Source organism: Triturus cristatus, chromosome 4_1 (genome assembly GCF_964204655.1).
Source record: "Triturus cristatus chromosome 4_1, aTriCri1.1, whole genome shotgun sequence".
In the NCBI taxonomy this organism is placed as follows: Eukaryota; Metazoa; Chordata; class Amphibia; order Caudata; family Salamandridae; genus Triturus; species Triturus cristatus.
The window spans coordinates 351520137-351535388 of NC_140585.1; the positions used below are offsets into that span (position 1 = coordinate 351520137).

At 44.6% G+C, this 15252-nt stretch overlaps 1 protein-coding gene across 3 annotated transcripts in view; it reads right to left on the reverse strand.

Moving 5' to 3' along the window:
- Positions 1–510: 510 nt before the first annotated feature.
- Positions 511–15252, reverse strand: part of OVCH1 (ovochymase 1) — a 1142331-nt gene continuing 1127589 nt past the window's right edge. For all 3 annotated transcript variants that reach the window (XM_085652349.1, XM_085652348.1, XM_085652347.1), the window contains exon 34: positions 511–754. In XM_085652349.1, coding sequence (XP_085508475.1) covers positions 593–754 — 162 coding nt within the window. In that variant the 3' untranslated portion in view covers positions 511–592. The remainder of the gene's footprint in view (positions 755–15252) is intronic.

Below are 15252 nucleotides of genomic sequence, written 5' to 3' on the forward strand. Positions count from 1 at the left end.
GAACATACCACCACCTTCATTCAGAAGTAGTGCCCGAACTGAAGAGAATTATTTACTATGTTTCTTCCAGGGCAGAAGGAGCGAAGACATGTCTGCACTCCAGTGTCAATACGTTGTGGTAGTGGGAGAAGGGGGTTGGGTGTAAATGCTAGAACCATTTAACATCTGAATGAAAATATAGTAAAGGTCACATGCAATGTTATTCTGAGTGTTCACAATATTAATCAATGTGGCTGATCTATGAAGAGGAGTTCACTGGATAGCCCGTGCAGACGTTCAAGGCTTAATGAGTGGCAAGCGTGGTACTGCATTAAATTGCATAACGCCTGCATTCTGGTGTATACAAAGACTTCTGTATTAAAAAAAAAAAGTCTAAATTTAAGTCATTGTAGTCCTATGAAGAGCAAAGCTTGAGTGGCAGCCTGATTCTTTGGAAATCAAGAAACATCCCATAACAAGCATACACTGGGACACACCCTAGAGGTAGAGTAAAAGATCCACACACCAACATTTTAAAAGGAAATATTTATTATTCCCGCAGAGTATTTTTTGCCCATTGCATTTACTGGTTTCAGTCGTGACAGACAGCATTCTATGATTTGTTCATAACTTCGTTAATCCATGACAAGAACGGGCGAACTCTGGTATGGACAGCTGGTATTCCAATATCGCATTTACCGCTACCCCAGCTTATGACTCCTGCAACCTTGTATAAACCATTGCTCTTGCAAATCAGAGGTCCTCCAGAATCTCCCTGCAAAAAAGATAAAAGGTATTTATCTATACAGTTGACGTCACCAATTCAGAAAGCATACATCATTGTACCGCTTTCCCCAACATTCTAGATACATCGATTAAGTACATACAGGGAACATAAAACTGGTGTTCTATGTTGAAGTCTGGGACGAGGACATTAGTGTCTCAAAAACGCTCACACATGCATACATTTATAAGTGCCCCTAGCAAGTAGTGGCCGCAGCATTGATCTGTGGCCCCAATGTGCACCTCCCACAAAATCGACTTCTAGACAGGACGGAAATTCAGATGGCTTCTAACACTGGGCATTCACAATCTTGCTTTAGGAGAGGAAGCAGGAACCTTGCACTGAAGGCAAGCCAGAGAATACATAGCAAGAATCTCGCCAGAGCCAACTTTGGGGTCTGGCTATAATAAATATTCACGGTCTAAGACAGCCCCTTCTGCCTTTTACTCACATTCCCCAAACTGGTTCCTTATCTCCTTTTTAGATGTCGGCTTAGACAGTGCATGCGCCGTTTTGAAGAGGCATGTTGTATTCACTATGTGGGCATCAGCCCGCCATAGGCTTCCCATTTTCTGGCTCCATCGTTGCTTTTATAGTCTTTCCCCCCATTTGCACATAACATGCATGCGTCTTCTCGAGTTTAGCCCTCCCCAAGAGCATGGACCAATTACTACTATCCATCCACTGCTCCCATTTCAGCAACTGTTTTAGGAACTACTTTATTCTTTGTTGAAGAGCACTTTACCAGAGCGCTCTTGTTTTCACTTGCTCCGTTTCTGTAAACGGCCTGTAAATCTTTTTATTATCGTGTCACATTTACTGTGAATTCAAAGACCGAGGTCAAATGTATCCATCAGCCTGTCTTTGGAAATAGCCACAGTCATCATGCTCGGCTCTACGGCGATACAATACATCTTACATGAATCACCATATCCACAGCCTGCTCCTTTCATTCTGTGACTGGACTCTAGTTTTTCCTTTTGCTGATGTCAGCCTTCGCACTCAGCTCAACAGGGTTACAATGTGTCTTCCATGAGACATCATATCCACGACTCACTCCTTTCATGTTATGATCGGACTACAGTTTTTCATTACTATGCCCATGTCCGTCTTCGTGCCTGGCTTTACAGGGATACAATGCATTTTATCTTACCTGTGGCCCACTCTGATTATTTTGTAGCAGGTTGTATTTTCACTAGCAAGCCAATATCTGTCACTTAGCTCAGTATACCTGCATTGCATATTGTCTAGACCACCTCCTACTGGCCACCCTATCTTGTAAGGAGGCCCCTGAACATTGACCAGCATGCACACTGATGCTACGGTTAGCAGCAGCATCCTGTAAATCTAATGGGACTCCTCTGCCACACTTCATTATCTCCGAACGCGGCAAGGTGACAGTACAGTGGGCAGCGGTGGGGAACATGGCGGCCGACTAGAGCTCGGTCGCAGGAGAGCTCCAAGGGTGCCAATATGAATCACTTGAAGGGAAATACAAAGCTTTAAATGTGAAGGGAAATACAAAAATTCTAATGCAGAGGATTTAAAAAATATCAAGAAAAGGTTGTTGTTTTTCACTCTTGCCTCACGGAAACTTTATGGAAACCACAGACTCCCGCAGTCACGGAACAAAGGAGGAAGCGGGACGTGGCATAACCACAGCACACAAGGACCAACAACGCTGGGCAAGGGCAGGGCTGGAGGAGCGCAGAGGACGGCGTGTGGCTGCTAGAATCCCCTTCTGGGGCAGAGGAGGCAGCGGTAGAAGTGAGGAGGAGCGGGCAGCAAGCCAGCAGGAGATTAAGGAGCAAGGATGGGCAGAGACCAACCCACTGCTACAAGTTAGCCGCCGGACGAAAGAGCAGGCAGTTACAGAGGCAAGTAATAGCGAGAGTGAGGGAATGCTGTAGAAGGTAACTTTGAAGGTGGAAAAGGGGTTTTCCAGGTACTCTGAGGAGTGTGGGAAGGGAAAAAGCTATTGGGTCAGGTCACTGGTGGGATAAAATCTGCTGTTGGAGGGTCAGTGGGGGGGGAAAAGAAGCTATAAAGCTAGCAGTTGGTAACAGGACAGTCCTGGTTTAAATTGTAAGCTATAAAAAAAATAAAACCAAGAAAGAGTAAGAGTAATTCAGACCAGAGGATTAGTATCACACCCTCCCTCAGAACATTCTTTGAAGTCCTGTCAAAAACATTAATATTAAGTGAAGATAGTATGTCAAATAAGCAAGATCAACAGATGCACATTAACAGGGGGCTGCCAGTCTCCTCGGGGGGACTAGACATGTCCGATTGGGCAAAATACAAATCCAAACCGATTCCAAGCCCTAATGATAGATGACCCAGCAGTTTCAGGGGCAGATAGTGACCAGACATCTGGACCACTAAGCAGGCCAGAACAGCTTATGGAAAAAAGTGGTTTGAAGGAAACAGAGTGAAGGCGTCAAAACAAGCAGCGAGGGACCTTCAGTAGGATCCCTATTAACGGCTCTCTCCTCGGAGATCAAGAGCAGGTTCGACATATCAAACAAATCAGAAAGAGAACGTTGGCCTGCGAAAATTTGGAGAAAAAAAAAAGATTTCACAAACAGAACGGCCATTCTGGAGCAAACTGTTAGGGATCTTAGAAGAACTGTACAAACAAATAAAGTAGATATTATAGGCTTAAAAATAAAAGAGCAGGAGCAGCAGGACAGACAGGAGAGAATGGAAAACTTTCAGAGGGAATAATTTGCGGATTTTGAAAGTGCCAGAGGGGAGAGAGGGGGAAGATCTTAAGACTTTTGTAGTTATGCTGATTAAGAATCAACTGCAAATGGAAGACTCAGAGCAGGAGATTGCCAAGGATATTCGCAGAATTCACAGAGATCCCTTCAGACTGAACAACAATAGAACTGAGCCAAGGAGGATATTGGTAAATTCTCACTTACTCGTTGAAAGAATTTCTTTTGCTAATAGCATTTGACACAAAATAAGTGGACGTGGATGGGGTTAAATGTGAATTCAGGTCAGATATATCTAATGTTACCTCTAACAGACAATGGAAACTGGGAAAGAGGATAAATCCAATGAAAAAACTTGAGGCCATGGTTCAGCTGAAGTTCCCAGCAGTGCTGAAAGTAATGTTTAATAATAAAATGCATAATTTTCGATCAGCCAGTGAGGTAGATGAATTTATTGAGAACGTACAAGCAAGAGTATAGTACTCGGAACTAGGACTGACTATATTGATTACATTATGAACTTTTTTCCCATTTAATAGTTTATTAAGGTAGGCGCATTTGGGAGGACACCCATAAGGCTGAGGCCATGGAGAGTCAGGGGCAGGTTCTTCAAGGGAGGAGCTAGTGGTCACTGGGTGGGGAGCATGTGGGAGAAAATAAAATAAAGTCCTCAGAAGCTTCCGTCATGCCGATCTCGCATTTGGACTATAAGGGGGATGGGTGAGAAACAAATCACACACATTAAAATTCTGTCCTGGAATGAAAATGGTTTAAGGGGAAGGGGAAGACGGGAGAGGCTATTGCAGTACATAAAAGTTTGTCCTGGTCAGGTAATAATTTTGCAAGAGACACACTTGACAGAGAAAGAATGTCTGGAGATATTCAAGGTAAAGAGATGGGTGCAACAAGTAGTATGTACAAGGCACTCGTTAGTAACAAAGAGTGAGGCCTTTCTTTTAATACAAGATGCTAAGATCACCATTGCGGAGTGTGTCTCAGACAGGACAGGAAGATGGTTTTTAGCAAAACTGAGGGTATCGGGGAAAGGATTTACATTAGTAGGATATTATGGTCCGAATAAGGATGAGACCGTTCCTCTCAAAGTAGATGTTGGCAGAACTGCTGAACTTCCTGGACCAGATTATCATGGCTGGAGATTTTAATGTAGCTCTGGATAATATCTTAGATAGATCTACTAATATAGCAGAGCCACAGTGAATCCAAAGATGGCAGAACAGATAAAGCGAATCATTGAACAAATGAGTCTATGTGCAGGGCCGTTTCTACCATTAGGCAAGACAAGGCGGCCGCCTAGGGCGGCAAGAGGGCTAGGGCGGCAAAAGGGGGATTAACATTTTTTTTTTACCTGCGAAAGTAAAGCTAGGCAGCTGCCTAGCCTTGCCTAATGGTAGAAACCGCCCTGATAGGGGATCGACAAGGTGGGTATTTGTGCAAAAGAAAACGTAAGCCACACACGCTAACCAGCTGCTTCCATAGCTTAGCAACGGCAAACTGTGTTGCCCTACATCAGAGTAAAGGGGCTCTATGGTGACAAACGCGCAAGTTGGTATGTATACTCCAAGGCCATCTTGGACTAGTTTTGCATAGTCTGGTGAGAGTTTCAAATTTAGTACGTGTAAGGGTGAGGGGGTTCCACTGTTAGGCCTTATTAGCCTTCACTAGCTGCCTAAGCGTTATTATAACTGCTTCTGCAAATTAAATGGTAGGTCAGTGCACCTTTTTCTGCACTTTATTTTGAAATCTAATTCTATTTCATTTTTCTTCCGGACGAATAATACCTACTATTGTATTTATCGAACATTATACCCCATGTTAGCGCTAGCATACTTGGAAAAAACAAGGTAATTGGCGTAACACCTGTTTAAAATACAGCAACAAATCACTCATTTAAAAATGGCGACCACGCATATACTCTACTGGGGCGACTCTACGAGCCCCAGAATATTTCCGCTGAATTTCAGACTAAGTGGCAGTAAACGAGTTTCCTGGGTTTCGGGGAAAGAATGGGGTTTGCAGGGCCAGGGCACGTCAGAGGACTGTAGTGAAAGTAAACTCAGTTTACCATCTTCCACTTGGAATACTGTGCCTGTTCTTCCTGCCCTCGTACCTGAATGTGTACAATGGAGTCAGACGTCTCGGATAGCACGGAGCTCTCCCTCATCGACAGGCATATGATATCACTAGGTATGTAACGGTTGCTCGTTTTGCAACAATTCACTGTGGAGTTTAAAGAAAACCTGCTTTGTCTTTCCGCCCCATACCTCCCTTTGTTCAGCCCCTAGGCCGCCCCTAGTTGAACTATTAAAAATGGTTATTCTCTTTCGGAATTCTGGGCTGAAATATTGGAAGCTCAGTGAACTCTGAGCCTTTTGTCACAATAATAGGCTGTTTGTGACTAACAGAAATGAATGTGCCCTCATGATATAATGCAACTTGTGCTCGTGTAAAGCGCTCTGATACCCGATACTTTTGGGTCAAGATCGCGCTATATAAAACTCCGTAAAAAAAAAAAACTGACCACTATCCTAGTGTCATGCCCGATACCGTCATCCCGTAGTGACTGTTTAGGCCAACTTCAATGTCCACGCTGGGATTTTTGAGCCAGTGCTTACTCTGTTAAAAGACTACAAATCCCAGAATGCAATGCACAGGTGGGCGCAAAGCCGGGATTGGTTGAAGGTGTTCCACAACATGGAACCACTTAACAATGGTGAAGTGTGCATTCTGCCTTGCACACGCTCAAATTATGGTCAGGATTACTCTCATAGCGGTACCATGTACAAGCTTGTCAATAACTTCTATTCACAGCGCCAAGAAGCAGTTCATTATGTGTTGTACGCCAAACTTTCTTAACGTCTTGCCATAGTCTCTGATTAGCGCAGATTTGAGAATCATGAACTATAATCTCCCTGACGTGGAAATCTTTTAGTTGTTGTGATCTGCCTCTATTAAATGGATACAATGGTAGATGATAACTATTTCAGGTGCCTCTGTGAAAAAACAAGCATTGGCAAAACTACTAGGTCTGGCCTTGAAAGGTGGTGCAAGTTACTATTTTTGTTGTTACTGGTTTTAAAAAAAAGAGGTGTACTTTTTTTTTTTTTTTTTTTTCTTTTTTTTTTTAAAAACCTTTATTTGTGCATATGAAAAGGACAAATACGGGCCTACAACCATCAGGCCGGCCACAAAACGGTTAAGCACTGAGACCCACATTACAACCCCTGTGCGTCAATGGTCAAGATTAGCAACGATTCAGGAGTTATACACTGGAGAGATCCTTGACACCAGGGGAAGGAGAAGTAAAGGTTAATTTTAAGGTTTTCAAAATAATTTTATCGAGGAAAAAGTCAGTAGAGGATAGAACCAAGGAGATTCGAGTCCGCAAGATGGCTTCATCACACGGGAGAGCAGCAGCATCATTAAAACGGCCATAGAAAATCTCAGACAGTGAGGCGATGCAGTTATAGAACAGGATAGTCACATGAGTAAATACGCACCCCTCCAAAGCCGCCCTCACTCAATCCACCCCACACCCGGAACCCTAATCGGAAACAAGTATAGCGCAGAGACATAGAAGAAAGAGGCCCATAGAACTAAAAGAAAAGGTAATTTACCCCCCCACCCTACACCAATGCGGAGGCTACGGCCTGCCCCCCCCCCGGCATAGTGCCTGTCGCCCAATGAACCCGAAATATAGACAAGAGAGAAAGTAGGAATAGAGTAAAGAAAATAAGCAAACAAAGAAGAAAGCGGGGAGGAGCCCACGTAACCTCGGAGCGCCCGAAACCACCGGCCAACTACGCCTCCACACACTAAGAACCCACTACACCCAAAGGCGGTCGTGTGAAGATAACGTGTGACAACCATATAAATGAAGGCAGACAAATCGCGACGAGTGCGCACAACATATGCAGACAGTTCCAGTCCCAGTCCAGCCCATCCGTGACACCATGGTGATAGAAATCAATCTAGCCCTGGCCCGATCGCGGGCGTAAGATTAGACTAGCCCCCACATGAAGGCCCCGCAGCCCGTGCAGACAAAGACAATATGGCCGCTTGGGAGAAGATGGAGAAGTAGAGTCACAAAATGGCCGCCGATCATCTATTGAGGTCCCCTTGTGCACCATATAAAATCCAGACCTGGCCTGTAAAGTACAGGAGTTCCACATAAAAGAAGCCGTAGGCCACCGTGAACGGTTCCTCGAGGACGTCAGGTGTCGCTCAGCTGGATACTCTTGCGGACGCGGTGAGGCAGGCAACAACAAAGCAGGCAGCAATGAACGGGGAAACAAAGTGTCCACAATTGAGCAGGAGATCGATTGATCCTGGGTGCCGGGAAAGCCAGATGCAGACACCAGTGTAGCACGGTTATACACAGTCGTTGCGTCCCCGCAAGAGGACAGAAGCACTGGCAGACCCACGTCTTGTTGAGAACAAACGGGGCGCTCACGACCCGCAGCCGACAGTATGGAGTCGAACCGCTCACTCAGCGTTTGCAAGCCAACACACAATTGCAGACGAAGGTCCCGCAGGGCAGCCAGAACGGAGCCGCATGTCAGCGGAAGCTGCGCCCCCACATCGGCAGCAATCCGGGACGGCACTGTGGAGCTGGAGTCTGATAGAGGGAGGGCGAAGCGGGCAGCGGGCGAGACCGGAGCATCGCCCCCCAGCAGCGAGCAGGCAATCAACGCCATGTTTTACCGCTGAACGGTACAGTGGCCAGGGGGGGGGTCGTAACAAGGAGGCAATTCCACGCAGGTCTGCGCCGCAACAGGTGAAAGCCAACAGTCGCTTCCCCTCCCTCGGACTCTCTTTGCAGCCGACTAGGCAATAGAAGAAGGGGGTCCGCAGCCTTCCACAGCGCGGGCCACAGAGCGAAGCAGGCGACCCGCCACACCGGGGCTTACCCTATAACTCCAGCCCGTCAGGTGAAAGGTGAAGGAGGTGTCCGGGCGTCTCTCCCCCGGCTCATCTGGCGACAATCCGTGGTGTGAGGCGGGATCGGGGCCGCGGGGCTCAGATTTGCGCCGGGGGTCCAGTGACTGCAGAGCTTCCAGGGGGCCGGCCAAGGCCACAATAGAGCAGGGGTCCAGCGCGAAGAACAAAGGCACCAAGAACTCCGGCATCCGGGCGGGCTCAGACTCCGGGAAAGCGGCGGCGCGGTCAGCGCGTAGTCGCGCACGTTGCACCTCGAAAATCGGCGAGGATAGGAATCAGGATGATAGTCCGAGGCCAAGGGCCGGCGGAGCCGGGCGCTCAAGCGTCTGCTCCGGTCGCCATCTTCGCTCCTCCCCCCAAAAAGAGGTGTACTTGACGCCTCGGTGGTATTTAAACACAAGGCTCTATTGGGCATCTGTGTACATAGTTCTGTGAGTGTATGGCTACCGTAACGGTCTGGCCTGGGCCTTTCGTTGAGGTCGTTTGCAGGACTGACTGTTGTGATCGTGTTTCCTGATAGTAAATGAGAGTAACATAGAAGGGTTCGGCAGTAGAGGGTGTGCCTCTCTAGCCTTGATGACAGGGGGAGAGAGTGATGGTAGTAAAAGGGAGGGGGCGGCATATTTCAATTCTCGCCTAGGGTGTAAAAACACCTAGAAACTACCCTGTATAGGGGCTCACTTTTCAGATAACTCCGTGGTGATGCTGGATTTAAACTTAATAGATAAGAATATTCAGTCTAGATGGACAATGGACCGCACTCTGATTGGATGAAGATGTAGTAGAGTTATTAAATAAGGAAACTAAAGAGTTTTAAGTCAATTTAGTCTCTACCCCGGTGGGAATAATCTGGGATGCATATAAGGCCTATTTAAGAGGCAGAGTAGGCAGTTTATTGGCAGCGAGAAGGCGGGCTTACCGCGATGAAGTTACAAATCTTGAAAAGCAAATCCGAGAAAAAGAAGGAGAAATTCACAGTTTAAGTGTGAAACAGGGCGACACTCAGGCTTTGCATTTGGAAATGGATTGTTTTTAAACTTTATTTGAATTGGCATAATTTAAATCACAAAGCACCTACATACATTGCAGTTCATTGTTACACACTCCTTCGACATTTCACACCTCGTTAAGTTCCAAAGTACAAAAAGCATAGTATTATGACATGTATTGATCTCTCAACGGCCCTCCGCCCTCCCCATCAGATACCTCATCTGTCCGCACCCTTGGTGGTTCACAGATGTAGCCCCTAAATTTATTCCAAGCCCCCCATATCCTATTCCACTTTTAAGGACAGCCTCGATTGACGAACACTGCTTTTTCGGCTACCATAGCGGCGTCCATTTCTTTGCACCATGTGGCAAGCACCGGTGACTCTTCCGAACCCCATTTTTGGGCAATATTACGCTTTGCAATCATTATCCCCAGTGTGGCCCAATCCTGTGCTGGATGAGTAAGGTCAGTCGGATCCCAGACATTCAATAGACACCTCTTGGGCTCTGGCACCAGTGACACCTCCTGTTTGTGATCTTGTTCTCATCACTTTTACCCAGTAGGTTTCAATTTTCGGACATTGCCATATGGTGTGATAAAATGTACCCTGCTCCCCACTCCTTCGTAGGCAGAATGGATGCTGGATTGTCCCTATTTTGCAGAGGGTTAGCCTAGTGTAGTAGGTGTGATGTAATATTTTGAGTTATACTAATCTAAGCTTCGAGCCAATTAGTGTCATCAAGTTCCCCTACGTCTTGGGTCCATTTTTCCCTCAGTGTCGCAGTAGGATCAGGTAAGTTGTTAACTAGCTTTCGGTAGGTGAAGGAAGTGGCTCTTTTATGCATGTAGTCAGTCAACAGCCTATCTTCTAGGGGAGTGGCCTCTAGGACCTTAGTGCCAGGTGGTAAGGCTGCTTGCAGTGCATGTTTAATCTGCAGATATCTGAATATTTCCGAGGGTGCTAGGTCATATTGCCTTTGCAGACGTTCAAATGTGATCACCTCCCCTTTGTCTCACAGATCACCCACCGTGGAGATGCCAATCGCATCCCATTGGCAAATCCCTTACTGTGCTTGAGTCGCCCAAGCCGCCGTGTATCCCAAAGTGGAGTAAGTTGGGTTATGACTCCTTGCCAGCCCAACTTAGTGGAAATAGATTTTAAAACACATTTAGCCATTACATTGGAGGGTAGGGTCAGAAAGAGATGGGAGGCCAGTAGGCTAGCACATTTTGAATATGGGTAGAACTGCAGCAAATTGTTAGCTTGGAAAATCAAAAATGACCGGGTGAGGAATTTGGTTAAGGAGAACAAATGTAAGCATACTGGTGTGAGCTGAGTAGCAAGAAAGATCGAAGGAGCCTTCTTTAGTTATTTTGAAAAAGTGTATCAAGAAGAGGTAAAAACAACCGAAGAGGAGGTCAGAAATTGCCTAAGGCAGGAACATTTTTAATCCTTAACTGAAGAAAAAAGCAAGATTTTGAATGAGAAGATAAACAGGTTTGAAGAAAACCAAGCACTTAAACTCGGAAAGCAGGGAAAGGCACCTGGTCCGGATGGATTACCTCACGAAATTTACGGAGCATTGGCAGGAACTCTTGCACCAATTCTAACTGAGGTATTTAATGAGATATTCATGAAACATGCTATCATGCCAGAATCTTGGCAGGAGGCCATCACTAAATTAATCCTGAAGTCAGGGAAGTGTGCCAAGAATTGTGATTCATACAGGCCGGTGTCGTTACTAAATTGTGACTACAAAATCTTTGCGAACATTTTGGTGGAAATGCTCAGTGGGATTATGAACGTTCCTGTACACGAGGATCAGAAGGGGTTTATACGAGGCAGATCTTTACATGAGCTGACATATACCCTTATTGTTTCCATAGATTTGGTTACTGCTTATGAACTTCCTTTAGTAATAATTGTGTTTGACGCTACAAAATCTTTCGACCGTGTAAATTGGGTCTTTTTACAAGCAGTTATGAACTCTTTAGTTCTGGTAGCGAAGTTTTGTAAGACGCTGGCTGGACTATATAAAACTCCATATGCAAGGGGTGCTGGTGAATGGTTCTCCGACGCCTCCATTCAAAATAACCAGAGGAACGAGAGAAGGTTGCCACCGGTCTCCCTTATTATTCGACCTATATATCGAGCCTTTGGCAAGAAGGATCAGAAATGGTCCAGGGATTTTTCCTTTTAGATATAAAGGCTGGGAGAAGAAGTTAGCTTTATATGCTGATGCGATTTGATTTATATGACTGATCTGCAGAATACCATGAGCCAGGTTATGAAATGGACAACAGATTTGTGCTAGGTCTTGGGATATGAAATGAATAGAGGAAAGACTGAGATAATGAACATGGAGAAAGGGAATGAAAAGGTTAAAAGGAACACAGGGAAATCTGCAGGAAGTGGTTTGATCCAAACCCCCCCTTCTATAAGGATTAGATACTATCGGTAAAGAAATTTGCCAGACTAGATATGTCAGATCATGGGACGAGAAGATACGATTTTTGGCTACCACTAAGTGTTTGGACATAGAAAGATAAAGGGAAGGCGAAGTGTCCGACGATTAAGCCTACCTTACCTCAGTTGGCACATATCTTATTGGGCAGAGTCTGCTTGAGGATAATGGTGTGAAGAAGTGAGGTTCACAACCAAAGGGCAGTATTGAACTTTCTCTCTTCCAGCAAAAGGGCAGAAAACCAAAGAACGTGCTATGGAAGGTGCTTCTGAGTCAAAGGAGGACAAAAAAAGTGACATTACAGTTGATTCACGCAACTCCAAAAGCAATTGGTAAGATTTTCATTCACATCAAAGGATTGAGTCATTCCTTTAAGTCTATTCCCACTCCTCTAATATATTTACATTAATGTATGGTGAGTGACTGTCATGTCTGCTTAAGTGATGGTGAAGCTAATCAGGTTTCCCCTTTCAACCGCAAAATCAAGCAAACCATTGTTTTCAAGTTTCTGGGTTTTTACCCCTTTTGGACTTTTGTGAGTGGTTAATTTGCTCCCCTTCTTGGGATATACCGTGTTCGATTTAATCTTATTTAATCAGTATATGTGTTCTGAGGTTTCTTAGAGAACCTCATTGCTTCAATGCACATTTTATGCGCATGTTTTATTTAGTAAGATTTTTTAAACTATAGTTTGGTGATTGACTGTCATGTCTTTTTAAGTGACTAGGATAACTATGTAATTAAATGAACCACCATTTCTAGTATCTGGGTTTTAACCCCTTTTTAAGTCTCGGGTAGATAGCGCATGCGTGGTCTTGAAGAGACAGTTGTAGTTCGTGTAATGTGATGCAGCTAACCACGAGGCTGAGAAAATGTATGCAAAGTGTGAGGAACGTTTTAGCAAATACTAAATGCCTTTTTATTTACCTTCTCCCCACCTGCCCTCCACCCCCTCCCGCGTTGTGTTGCTTGCCCTGCCCAGTGCAGTCTTGCTTTTCCCAACACTGCTGCCAGACAAAAATAATCTGTGACATGGCTCATGCTGACCACCTCATATTGCTTTTTTCAAGGACTTTCAGCCATGTTGAACAGCAGCCATGCTGCTATACCATATGACTAAAAGACATTGACAACACCAATAACTCTCGGATTGCCGTGATCTATTGGCTTTGCCAATGCTTTTGTAGGTTTTAGCCTATCAGACAGTAAAGCTGTCTGGTTTTGAAACAACTTCTTGTTGGCATTATGAAAGCTTCTGTGATAATGCACTCTGCCCATTGCGGACCATTGGCTTTGGGGTTTTTAATTCACATTTGCTTTCTTTCTAATTGCTGGCTTTGTTTTAGGCTGTCCAGTTTGATTTAATCTGTCCGGTGGAGCATTGTTTGCTTACTGTATCCTTCCCAGGGCTCGTTTTCTGTAAACAGACCTTTACATCTTGCTCTATCAGGTCACATTTACTGTGCATCCAAAACATAGAAAAGTAAACACCAAGCTTCCTTGGAAGACAGATTTGACATTTTACCTTTCTCTGACTTCCAAAGTGAAAGGATTTATGTGACAATCTTGCTGTATAATAAAAGGCTTTTTTCTAGCACAAATATGAACTGTGTGGATATTTCAGATTGTACCAGAATTAGGAAAGATCAAATGAATTTTTTTATTTTGGAGTGTTCTGGAAACAAATATTTGAAGACAACCAATATGCATCAATACACTAAGTTATGACATTTCTATACATTATTGTTTTTGCACACAAAAACTGTTAGTCTTTCAATTGAAATGGCCATTAACTTTTGCACAATGTATTGTCTAATGGCAGTGCCCTACCACACCATGCATACTCTACTCAACACTCTACTCTGTGCCCCTCCACTCTAAGCCATGCCACTCCCTTCTACGATACTCCAATCCATGCAACTCCACCCCACTGCAATCCACTGTACCCTACTCTTATCTACTTCACTGCATTCCACTCAATCTACTCCGCTTAACCCCACTTCAATCCACCCCACTCTAAAGTACCTCAATAAACCCCACCCGTCTAACCAACCTTACGCACTCCGCACCAATCTATCCCACTCCACTGCCTCACTCCACTCTACCCAATTCCACTCCAGTCTACCCAACTCCACTCCAATCTAACCTACCCTTTTCTACCCCAACCTACCCAAACAACCCCACTACCATCTACCCGACAATCTTTCCCAAACCATTCTACCCGACACCACTCCAATCTAACTCAATCTATCGTAATGCACCCCACTCTACCACACTCCAATCCCATCACCCCAATCGACCCCACTCTACTTCTATCCACTCCACCCTACTCCAATGTGCCCCCAATCTACCACTCCAACCTAACCCAATCTACCCCATTTTGCTTCACTTCACCCTACCCCACCCCACTTCAATCTAATCTAGCCCAGTCTACACCACTGTACTCCACTACAATCTACCCCTCTATCCCCTAGCCCAGTCTACACCACTGTACTCCACTCCAATCCACCCCACTCCAATCCACCCCACTCCAATCCAATCCAATGCTATCCCAATTAACCCCACTACACTGTACTCCCATCAGCCCCACTCCACCCCACCCGCCCACTTTTATCCATGGTGAACAGTAGCCAGACTGGTGTACAACTTAACTAAAACACATTGCCATAGCCAAAAGCTCTCACATAGGCAAGACCTATTGGCTATGCTATTGCTCATTGATATTTCCTATTTGCCGACTCATAGCTCTCACTCTTTCATGTCCATTTCTCTCCCCTCTCTCTGCTCCTCTTTTTCTTCCCCTCCGTACACAAATCAAAGGGATCCAGTCCATTTAGTCTTCAAAGGCTACAGACGATAGCACAGCAAATTTGAAATGCCCTAACACAGGATAAACAATGCACACGCTGTATTGCTTTTTACTGCGTTATACATTGCCTTCCATATTGTTGGGGGTATTTTAAGTGAAATAATTTTCTTTGTGTCACATGAACTTTTGTGACTTTTAAATTGTATGCATCTTTCGTTTTTAAGAAATTGTACATATGTTTACAATAAAAATATATCTGTGAAAGATTGGATTGACAAAATAGATTTGTTTTTACGATATTAAGGAAATTGTATGTACTAGGAGCATTACTTTTATATTGTTGGGGGTATTTTAAATGAAATTTTCTTTGTGTCACATGAACTTGTGACTTAAATTGTATGCCTCTTGTTATTAAGAAATTGTACATATATGTTTACAATAAAAATATATCTGTGAAAGATTGGATTGACATAATAGATTTGTTTTTAGGATATTAGGGAAATTGTATGTACTAGGAGCATTACTGTGTGATTCCCAAGTTCTTTG